Source organism: Pteropus medius, unplaced genomic scaffold, assembly GCF_902729225.1.
Source record: "Pteropus medius unplaced genomic scaffold, Ma_sr-lr_union100, whole genome shotgun sequence".
Taxonomy (NCBI): domain Eukaryota; kingdom Metazoa; phylum Chordata; class Mammalia; order Chiroptera; family Pteropodidae; genus Pteropus; species Pteropus medius.
In genome coordinates, this window is record NW_024354499.1 from 5,514,778 (window position 1) to 5,527,045 (window position 12,268).

At 34.8% G+C, this 12,268-nt stretch overlaps 1 protein-coding gene across 1 annotated transcript in view; it reads left to right on the plus strand.

The window, feature by feature from the left end:
• ALMS1 (ALMS1 centrosome and basal body associated protein) overlaps positions 1 to 12,268 on the plus strand; it is a 172,428-nt gene that overhangs the window by 112,244 nt on the left and 47,916 nt on the right. The window contains 3 exon segments of the mRNA XM_039852563.1: positions 1,457 to 1,588; positions 8,977 to 9,147; positions 11,207 to 11,344. Of these exon segments, the coding sequence (XP_039708497.1) occupies positions 1,457 to 1,588; positions 8,977 to 9,147; positions 11,207 to 11,344 (441 nt within the window).

A 12,268-nucleotide genomic window follows, 5' to 3' on the forward strand; every position in this document is an offset into this window, starting at 1 on the left:
TTACACAAGTAGTAAGTTGCAGCTCCAGTGGATTTACAGTTAATTGACTGATTACTTACTAAGTATGTGTTGGGATGCAGATTAAACTATTTTATCACAGAAACTCCAGAATTAAAGGTAAGTGGTCTAGAGTAGGAAACTCTATTCCATGTCTGATGGCGCTGGCATCCTTACAGTGATACTTCCATCCCTGGTTCTAAAGTGGCTGCTGCAGCTATCTTAATCTTCAGTCCCTAGGAAGTGGAGTGTTTTAATGAGATACCTGGAAGTTGCACACATTATTCTCACACTGGTCCTATGGACCCAAATTTGGTCATATGTTCATACATGGCTGCAACAGAGATTGGAAAATACACTGTACAGATGGGCAGTGTGTACAAATACCGTGAAGCTACTACAGACAGACAGACAGAGAGATTGATTTTCTACCACATTATGAAAGAAAAACAAATATATAGAAAAAGATTTTATCTTCTAATAATCAACTTTATTACTTTGGCACAGACATTTTAGAAAGCATTTTAGCAATGAGTATTTCTTTTAACTTTATAAATAGTATAATTTTCCCTCTGTAATCAGAGAATTTACCTGAAATGGGGCAGCAAGGGAGAATGGGTATGCCATAAACAGGAAAGTCTTTATTCACAGAATTCTTTATAATTGAGAATTTAATTCAACCTAAATTTTCAACATTAGGAGAATGGTTAAATACATTTACTCCATAGTATAGTCATTAAAAATTTAAAGAGGAAATAAAATGAATATTTTATTATAAATGTAAAGTAGAAAATCTGATTTCCAAATTATACATACTGCCTGAAACTATGTAAACAAACAGAGAAAAGATGGAGGAAATACATTAAAATGTTAATAATAGTTATCTTGAGTGGTTGACCTTGTCTTTTTTACTTCTATGTATTTTCTTAATATTGGAATTTATTTTTATAATAGGAACTTTAATTTGAAGATCTGTCACATGGAAGAGAATTAGACTTATTTTCTAATACTCTAGGGGCAGAATAAGACCATAAGACCAATAGTAGGATTAACAGTGACCAGGTTTGGGTTCAAAGTAAGATAAAGTGTTTTTTAGTTTCCACATATACATGGAATAAATCCTAAAAACTCATCTTCTCAATGAAACCTACCCTACCACCCTACTTAAACTGCATCGTGCCCCAATTTCCCCAGTACTCCTGATCTCCCTCAGCATTTTCTAATTGTTTTCTTTATATCACTTACAGTTTGTTAAAATCATAGATGATTTACATATTTAGTATGTTAAATTTTTCTTGTATGTCTCCCTCCTCTTAAGGCAGAAAGACTTTTATGTGTAGTTCACTGATCTATCCCAAGAATCTTGAACACTGACTGGCACATTGAAGACACTCAGTATTTCTTCATTGAATTAATATAAGTGTTTTGTTATTAATTGTTCTACTCTGTATCTCCTTAGCCCAGCCTTCACTGTTGCCATATAAGCCTTCTGGTAGTACGAAGATGTATTATGTTCCACAATTAGGTCAGATTCCTTCATCTACGTCTGGAGATTCCAAATCAGACACCACCGTCGAGAGCTCACACTCAGGTATACAGAATTATTCAAATTTTATTTTTTAATATTTTATTTGTGAATTGGCTGGTTAATTCTGGAATGACATATGAAAGCTCAGTGCTATTTAATCTTTTAGTGAAAATGGAGCTTTTCATGCTTCAGTCTCAGGTTCACATAGGTGAGTTATTTGGTCAGATATATTATGTATACTTAAACATTTAATAAATATTTGATGAAGAAAATTATATGGATAGTTGTTTGTTAGTGGACTCTAGGACAAAAGTTTCCAAGTTTTCTCTGTTCACAGTGCTCTTAGTGTTTTGGTGACTTTTTTTTTTCCACCATTATATGGAATGCATATTAATATAAGAAGTACTTTTTCAAATAACTAGTAAGTTATCAGGACACAAATACTTATTGTTTGAGTCTAACAACAAACAAAAATATTAGTTATTTCTTTTTGATTTTGCTTTTTGAAAGAAAATATTTTACTTTGTTCATAAATAATCAGTTACTAATGATATAATATTTTATTATAGCAGCAGCTAGGACACTGTACAACTTCTCAGACCTCGAGATGAAATTAGACACAACCACCCTCATTTCCTGCTTTTATTACAGAAACTGTAAAAAATCCTGGTTTGCAAAGATACAGCAGCATTGAAAGGAATGTAGCACTATCTAATGTTGTCATTTTAAACTACCTTGAATTAGTAGTTTGTATAGTACACCAGATAGCAAATATCATTGTTGTTTCCCTAGAATTTTAAAATATCTGGCAGTACCCCTCTGAGATCATCACAGGGAAATTGCAGGTTTTGAAAATTAATAGCACCCCATGGAGTTCTCAATAAATATTTCCTGTGGGGATTTTTAAGGATACTGAATTGGTGTGGCCGTGAGGTTTTGATTGTGATGGAATAACATTTTGAGTAGTCCACAGGAGATGACCTGGTTCTATTTAGATATAAATTGTTTTCTTCATGATTTGTCAATAGATATCTTTATATGTATAGAAATTATACAGAAAGGAGAAGCTGTCCTCGTCTTAGGCAGATTTTTTTGTTGTTGTTAATTTTAAAAGGCACAAACTAGTAACTCATTGTAACTAAGTTAAAGGCCCTAGTATAACTGTTTCTAATTTCCCACTACGATGCCACTGAAATAAAGAACTAAAATAAAATGCTCATTTTACCAAATGTTAGGATTGATTATTAAGCCTGTAAACAGAAACTGGAAGAAATTTCCATTACTTGCAAAGCTATGGTTTTAAAAACACACTTAATGGCTACCAGAAATTTAAAAAGCTCACCTAACTGATTGTAGGTAGGAAAATTTTTCATTCTTCTTTTACTTTCGGCCCCCTTAGTTCAGAAGACAGATTGTATCAACAGAAGTCTTATCAGGTGTCCAGTGCTGTTTGAGGCCTCCATTGTCCTGTTACCTAGTCACATCTGAAACTCTTTTGTAAAAGTTTTGAAAACTTTTACAAAACTCTGGAAATTAACTAAAGACTTGACAGCAATCCAATGAGCATTTATTCAAGAAAAATGGCTGAATCTCAGTAAGAACAGTAAGCTTTGTGGCATTTTAACTTGCCCTACTCTCATCCCCACACTTAGCTCAGTGATAACCTTGAAAAATACCCACTGGCATTCCCAGGACTGAAGGGAGCAGAACAGAGTCAGACCTCTTTCAAAACTTGAAAAGAATTGTCAAAACTCTCAAAGAATTGTCAATATTTGACCTGTCTGGTGGTTTCCTGAAATACTCCACTCAAAAGCCTTGCCTTTATTTGACCTCAGAGTTATGCAGTGTTAAAAAACTCTGTGTGTATGTGTGTGTTAGGTGTTTATCAAAAACATTTATAGGCAAGTGTTTTAATGTCACGATCCCTGAGGCCATGGACAACAGTTGAGGCAAACAATAATTAACCAAAAGCTGAAAAGAAAAACTGAGGATGAGATGTCCATAGACATATTCCTGGGACTCTAGAAGACCACACACCTGCATAAGCCTGGGTGCATGCTCAGGAAAGACCTTAACCTTTAGCTATGGCTGCCCTTGAAGTTCTGTGAAAGAAGAAAGGGAAGGCTAAGGCAGAGTTGGCATCTGCCTGGCTCAGTGTTGAAGGCATGCCCTGACACACACACACACAGCCCCTCAGAAAAGATGGAGATTTACCGGTTCTAGGTGTTTAAGGCTGTCTCTGTCTAGGTAATAGCTGACCACTAAGCTAGCTGAGTAGAAACTTTAAAAAACTTCACAGAATTAGTTTAGATTACTTAAAAAAACAAAGCAATAACAGCAACCCTAAAGAGGGAGTAGAATCTGATTTCTAGAATTGCCACATATTATTTCAGTTGTCCAGTTTTCAACAAAAATTTATAAGATATGGAAGTTTAAAAATATAGTCTGGCCTTTTGAGCCACGCTTCTCTTGCTAAGGCCCACTTCCATGTCTGGAAGTGTACTTTCCCATCTAATAAAGCTTTTTTCTACTGTATTTCGGTGTCTTACTCAGTTCTTTGTTCGCGACATCAAGAACCTGGACAACGTGCCGGGAGGGGATCCCCACTCTCCAGTAACATATCCATTCAGAACAGGAAGTCAAGAGAACTCTTGAAAAGTATAGTTCTCTAGAGTAAATAACCATATATCTACACAGTGGAGTGTTATGTCACTGAAAAAGGAATGACGATCTCTATGTGCTTCTCTTGAGTGGAAGCCAGGATCTACTACTGTTAAGTGGAGAATGCAAGATGGAAAAAAGTATACACAGAATGCTTCCACTTATATTTAAAGTTGACAGAGCCCTGGCAATGGGGAAAGCTAGCTGCCACGTTGTGAGGCACCCTCTGGAGAGACCGAGATATCAACGTATGGAGGAACTAAGACCTGCGTGGATAGCACAGAAGCACATCTCCCCAGCCACACCAAGAGATTACTGGAGCAGCCTGGCACCTAGAGTGCACCCTTGAGAGAGACCCTGAGTCAGAAAACCCAGCTAAACTCCCTCCAGACTCCTGACCCACAAACTGAGATAATAAATACTGTTTTAAGGCCATAAATTTTGGGGTAATGTTACACAGTAGGAGATAACTGATACAAGTAATATAGGGAAGAGGCAAGAGAATTAAAATGCTAATCAAGGCACAATCAGATCAGCCCTGCAGCCTGCCAGAAGGACACCTTCAGAACAAAGCAGGATTTCTGCTAGATAACTAACAGCTCATGCCCTACACCTGTGAAGGGGAAACAGGAACCAAGAATCATTCCCTAGGGCTAAAACCATGCAGAACCCATCCATGGATTAAAGGTTAGGAACTGCCAGCAGGCCTTTCACTCTACATATTCTTACCTTTTCACGCTACATACTCTTCCCTTTCCTCACTGTATGTCCACATCAAAGGAAATGGATTAACAAAGTCTTTTAAACTATAACCCACAGGTTCTAAAGAATGATATATAAACTGAATGCCTCTAATACTTAGGGTCCCTCTCAGTGCTTTTATTCTGTCCCTCTCACTCTCTTTGAGAGGAGACCACACTCTATGGAGTGTTACTCCTTTTCTAATAAACTTTCCTTTTGATTCTAATGTGTGTGTGTGTGTGTGTAGTCCATACACAAGAAAAATAGCAGCTTAGAAACTGTCCCTGAGGAATCCTAGACATTGGACTTTGTTACTAAACAAAGACTTTAAATTGGTTATATAAAATATGTTCAAAGAACATATCTCACAATCGAAACCATGTCTAAAAAACTAAAGGAAGTAGACTGTATTTTACCAAATAGATAATATCAGTGAAGAAATAGAAATTACAAAAAGAAACCAAATAGAAATTCTGGAGTTGAAAAGTACAATAACTAAAATTAAAAATTCATTAGAGAAGCTTATTGTCAAGTTTGAGCAGGCAGAAGAATCAGTGAACCTGAAGATTATTGCATTGCAATGACATTTAAAGAGCTGAAAAACAACAACAACAAAAAACTCTACTAGCCAGCAAAACTACCCTTCAAAAATGAAGGAGAAATTAAAACAAAAACAGAAGAGTTTATTGCTAGCAAACTGACCTACAGGAAATACTAAGGAGATTCTTCAGGGTGAAATGAGTGGACGCTAGATAGTAGCTCGAATCATATGGGGGAAAAAAAAAAAACACCAGTAAAGGTAACTACATAGGAATAGACAAAAGACCATATATATGTATTTTTGTAAATTCATTTTCTCGTATATGACTTAAAATACAAATGCATAAACAATAATTGTAAATTTGTTACTGGGCACAAAATATATAGGGATACAATGTGAAAATAACAGCATAAAGAAGGGAGAATAACAACATATACAGGAGAAAAGTGCTATTGAAATTGGTATTAATCCAACTAGATTGTTAATTTACATTAAGATGTGACTGGTAATTCCCAGGACAACCGCTAAGAAAATAACTCAAAAATATGTAGTAAAAATTACGATAGGAATTAAACTCTAATATGATACCAAAAGCAAGGCAAACTTTTGTGCATCCAAAAACACTATCAACAGAGTAAAAAGATAACTTACAGAATTGGAGAAAACATTTGGACATCATATATTTGGTAAGAGATTAATATCCAGAGTATATGAAGAACACTATGACAACAATAAAACAATCTAATTTTTAAATAGATACAGAACATTTCTCCAAGAAAGATATACAGATGGGCAAAAGGACACAAAAAGATGCTCTACATCAGGTCATGAGGAGATGCAAATTGAAACTACAATGAGAGATACCACTTCATACCCATTAGGATGGCTGTTATAAAACAGTAACAAGGATTGACAGGGATATGAAGAAATTGGAAACCTTATGTATTGATAGTTGGACTTTAAATGATGTAGTTACCATGGAAAACAGTATAGTAGTTCCTTAAAAAATTAAACTTACAGTTGCTATATCATCCAACAATTGTACTTCAGAGTATATCCCCAAAATAATTAAAATCAGGGATATGGAATATTATTTGCCTTAAAAAGGAGTGAAATTCTGCCACATGCTACATTGCACGAAGTGAAATAAGCCAGTCACAAGTTATTGTTGAGTATACAGAATTAACAAAATAACATAGAACAAGAACAGAAAACAAACTTTAAGATAGCATAAACAGATCAGATGAATTACAAAGAAATGTTTTTAGCTATGATAAATAATTTTAGCATACATTGACATTGTCTCATTCATGCATTTACAATGTGAGGACAGAGGGTCAAGAAGTGGAAGTGAGGAAACCAGTTAGAAGGCTGTTGCAATAGTCAGTACTAGAGATGGTAATATCTAGGATTAGAGTGATGGCGATAGAGATGAAGAGAAGTGCATACAGTCAACTTATTTTTAGAAAATAGTTCTTCCTGGACTTGGTGATAGAATATGTTGAGGGAGAAGAAGGTGAAAAAAATGATTTCTGGTGTTCTAGAGTAAGCAACTGGATGAACAGAGATACCATTTACTGAAGTGGAAAAGTCTGAGGAAGAGGTAGATTTGGGGAAGATGAAGATGATCAAAATATCTCTTTGGACATATTAATGAGATTCCTTTTCCACATCTTCGTAGAAATGTTAAATCTGCAATTGAATGTAGACAGTTTACAAATGTTGAGGTTGTATGCAGGGGGTACTGCAAAGAAGGTGGCACTGTTCACATCATAAACATATGCTGCTGTTTTATGAAAACACGCAGGTGGGCTTGAAGGTTCCAGGTCTTTTGTTAGCGATCTGGAGCAATAGTGTTAACTATTCCTGTCCTAAACTAGGTCTATACTTACACTTCCTACAGCTGTGCACAGATGTAGGAAAATAGGTATACATAAACTCACTGGCATACACATGTGTGGCTACACTCTCTTTCACCTGTCTCTCAGCTCCACTGAGGTTGCTTTTCTTGCTCATCCACCTACTACTCTCAGGAACTTTATTGTTCCCCACCTGAATCTGAACCTGACCATAGTTACCTCTCAGAGAATGAAGGCTGATAGTGAAGAGTATGCATGTGTATGCTGCTGGCAGTGTGTGTTCTCTGGTTATTTGGAAGTATTTGTCAGGAGAATGCCCCACGTATAGGTGTTTGTGTTGTACCATAATACATAATAATAAATTTTTTGTAATTGAGGAAGGGGGTCATCTTTTTCTAATTTCTTCAAAAAATGCTGTAAGGGCCAGCTGTGTCCTGAATGCTAGGATCTGACACTCAGAAGAAAGGTCCCAGCTAGAGATATGTATGTCATCAGTATATAGAGGTAATCAATGAATTCACCCAGAAGAAGAGTGCCCAGTTATGACCCCTTGAGGAACTACAGGAATGAAAGATATGGTAGAAGAAAGAATAATAAGGATTTATCAGACAGGTAGGGAGCAAATAAGAGAAAATGATGCCACAGAAGCTGAGAAGACCCCAACATAATTGGTACATGTGACCCAGAAGGCTTAGAGTAGGATCCTTGCATTCTGTCTTGAAAAATGCTTCATGGCTTATTTATATTCTACTGTACTGATGAGACTGATATTTACCTAGTTTTTGTTGCAATATACATTTTAGGTGCTCAGGAAATGCATGAAGTACAGAATCTCAGATTAGGGGAAAAAAATTTTTTTGTAGATGGTAATTCTGTAGTTACTATAAGTTCTTATAGTTCCAGAGATTTTTTTTTTTTTCTTTGCCTCTCATATGTGGCATAGATAAACTCTTATCAGTGGATATAGGAACATTGAAATATATTTTTAAAAATAAAATTAGTTTCAAATCTTATATTTCCTTATCACATATTTTCATTTCAATGTTTTATCTCGTATTGTCAGATTACTCTTCCTGAAAAATAGCTGATTATCTTTCCTTTTATTGAAAAAATCTTAAATTATGTATTTCGTGCACAGCAAAATTTATACTCATTAGCTTGGAATTCCATGCCCAGCTAAATTTTGTCCCAAACAATTTTAATATGTCCCACCATTCTTTTTAATGTATTCTGTAATCCAGCCTGACTACAAATGTGTCTGCTGTTCTTATATACTCTTTGCTTTCCTGTCTCCTTGTCTACTAATGCTGTACCTCTGCCTAAAATGTCTTTATTCCCTCCTCTTCGTATTTTTTCAAAAATCTTATGTTCCAAGATACAGTCTGTTTTCTCCCTTCTCTGAAAACTTTCTGAGCTGGAAATTGTCTCCCTTCTGAACTGTTAGTCTACTTTCTTCTGTCATTTACTTCTCCACCTTTTATTATTACAATTTATTTTAAATATCTGACAGCTTCAGTTTGACATTTCCTTCTGATTACCCTACAACACTCCCATTGTCGCATTTTTTCTGAAGTGGTTTAAGACTTAAATTTTTTGTCTTTTCAGCTTTATTTTTGTGTTAATTATACTACTTTCCCATTTTTCTGTAGGCTCCAACGATGCCATTGCTCCAGACTTCCCAGCTCAGGTGCTAGGCACGAGAGACGATGACCTGGCACTCACTGTTAATATTAAACATAAAGAGGGGATCTATAGTAAGAGGGCAGTGACAAAGGCATCTTCGCCAATGGGGAAAAAGCTCTTTCAGAAAGGTAAAACAGGTAACTGGATCGGCTTCGTATATTTTGTGGGGTTTTTTTTTTCCCCTGTTCATCCTAAATGAGAATATTGTCTAGTCATTATCCTTTTTGGCTTTGTTATACAAACTTATCTCTTAGTTATTTTATTGGCTATATACAAGAAGGATAAAATGTTTATAAAATCTTTAAAAATGCTTCACAAATTTTTGAAAACTGTAAACTTTATTTTAATTATGGAAAATAAAATATGTTGCAACTTTGAGTGAAATCATATTCTATTAAATATGTTTTAAAGACTAGAGTCCATAGGAAATCTTGATTAAATTGCCTGATGAATTTATTTGTCAAGTGGTGCAAACTAGTGGCAATTTGGTAGATGTAGATAATCCTGTGATCCCACTGACAGAGACTTGATGAGGGGGAAGATATGGAAAAATTGACAGGGAACAAAAGTCATAGACTAAGGGAACTTCATCAGAATTCTGCACAAAGAATTCACCAGCTATAACTCATCTTAGGCTGCATTTGGTAAGAGTGATGTGTTTGAAATAAAGTGGGGCTCTGTTACCTAAGAGACCCCCATAACCTCCCAACCTTTTCCGAGGATCTGTTGATACTATTATTCTTAGTCTATGTTTTAACTTTGCATCTTAAGGAAAAGCCCTTCTGACTTAATCCTATGCAACCATTTTACCATGGGAAAAGCCCAGCCTCAGAACCTCTCACCTTAAGAGATTAAGGATAAAGGGGAGAATGCCTGCTTGAAGAAACTGAAGGGTAACCTATGCATAACAGCTAAGGAGCTCATAAAATATATCAGAAATAAAAATCTCAGTGGAAGGATTGGAATATAAAAGTGAGAAAGTCTCTTAGAAAATAGAACATAAAAAGAAGGGAAAAGAAAAACAATTTTTAATTCAAGATGATTGGATTGGCCCAAAAGTTTTAATGTCAGGAAACAGGTTTTCTAGAGACAATAGAGAATCGGTTAATGAGAGCCACATATATTAGTTTAAGTAATCCCCAAATCATAATATTGAGTGGAAAAGGCATGTTACTTAAAGGTTAATAGAGTATTTTTACCATTTAGATAAAGTTTAAAGACATGCAAAACAATCCTGTACCTTGTTGATTAATTCGTGCAATATAGTTTAAATTCAAAAACTTCCTTGAGATTGATGAATTCTAAATTTAGTATAAAGGTTGCTACCAAAAAGAAAGTCATCCTTGAGTCTTTACACCGGAAATCATTATACCTATAATGTTTTATTTCTTAAGCTCTGTGGTAAACAAATTGGTTTTTATTATGTTGTTTTTAATAATCTCTATTGCCTTTCTGATTTCTATGTTGAAAAGTGTTCATACTTAGAGATAGAAAATGAATTTCTTGTCATCCCATTGTAAAAACACATAATTATTATTAACTACATGGTGACTGTTATTTTTGTTGCATTCGTGATTTTTTAAATGCATAAACACTATTTTGCACTTAAATTTTCTCATATAATAGAGAAAAGAGCTGATTTTAAAAGACCAATAAGATAAATCTCTAGCAAGTATCTCTAAGAAAAACAAAGAAAATAGAAAGTATTAGACAAGTTTAAAAGGATATAATTTAAGGTTTTTAAAAATTATATGACTATAAATAAAATGTACATGATATAAATGCTTTTCTAGGATTACATGAAGTATCCAAATTGGATCCATAAGTTACAAACACTTTGAGTAGGCTAAAGAACTCAAAAGAGTTGTTCAAATCTACTTTCCTACTTTGAAAAAGATATACGATCAAGACCTTTTTATTTACTGTTGTGTCAGACCAGCAAAGAACATATTTTATTTAGAGCAGTACTTTATTTAAACCATTGTTGTACACAGGAAAATAAAGAAAGCTTTCCAATTCATGTTATAAACCCACCATAACTGTCACAGTTTTTACATGGTGGGGCCTAAGAGGTGCTTTTTACCTAATATGTGTAAAAAGGGTTTGGGTTTTGTTCTGGGTTTTTGTGGTGGGGAGGGTTAACTTGCCTTTGTTTGTTTTCTTACTCTGTAGCATTAAATGATGTCTTTATTTCAGATGCCCAAGTTCAAGTTCTTATCACTGAAGATGAGAACCTCTCAGAGAAAAAACAGAAAACCGAGGTCTACAGTAAAATGGCAAAGACTAAGGCTCCCCAACCTGAAGAAAAAGAAACCTTGCAGAAAGACACTGCAGGTAGGTAAACTGGATTATCTGCATATTATTTTCTTTCAGCCTTCTAAAATGAGTATAAAAACAACAATAGTCTCTATTCTCTTCTTGCTCTCTTCAGACGTCTTCCATATGTTGCTCATATGTGAAATAAGATATTAGCTGTAATTTTTGGTATACATTGACTGGTATAAAACCAAATATTTTATAAAACATTTTAAAGGTCTTTGAGACATTTCTAGAAAACTTTCTGAATATAGTACACGAATTAATTGTATTCACAGAAATTCACATAATAGACTTTAAAAAACTCTACTGATTAAAAAAATTCAGTGCCATGAGATGCTGACTTTCTAATACTATTGTTGTATATAAGCCTTTTTGCTTTAGGAATTCAGCTTGTTTACTTCCTTAACTTCCAATCCAGTTTATTTGCTTCAATGGGACTATGCTGATTTAAAATGCCTATAATAGTGTGTTTAAGTTAGAATTAGTTTTGGCTCTGAGAGATGAAAACAAAAACAAAAAATAACATCGGCTTAAAGAAAGCAGGATGTTATTTCTCTTTCTTGTAAAAATCCAGAGGTAGACATAAACGGTTAACATGGTACTTCGGAGTGTCAGGGATCAAAGCTCTTTCTCTTCTATTACTCCAACATTTTTAATCTCCATTCTCATGCTGCAGCCATATGGCCCATATTCCAGCCAGCAAAAAGGAAGAAAGAGAACAAAAAAAAACATATTTCTTTTTAAAAATACTTCCAGGTGCCATTTAAAATACTGTAGATGGATGCCGTTCCTCTTCTGTCCTACTGGACAGACTTAGTTATGTGGTCACACCAAACTGTGTTGCCATGGAGGCTGGGAAATATATTCTTCATTCTGGTAACTGTATGTCCACCTAAGTCAGGATTCTGTTTTAGAGGAAAAGGAAAATGGATTTCAGAG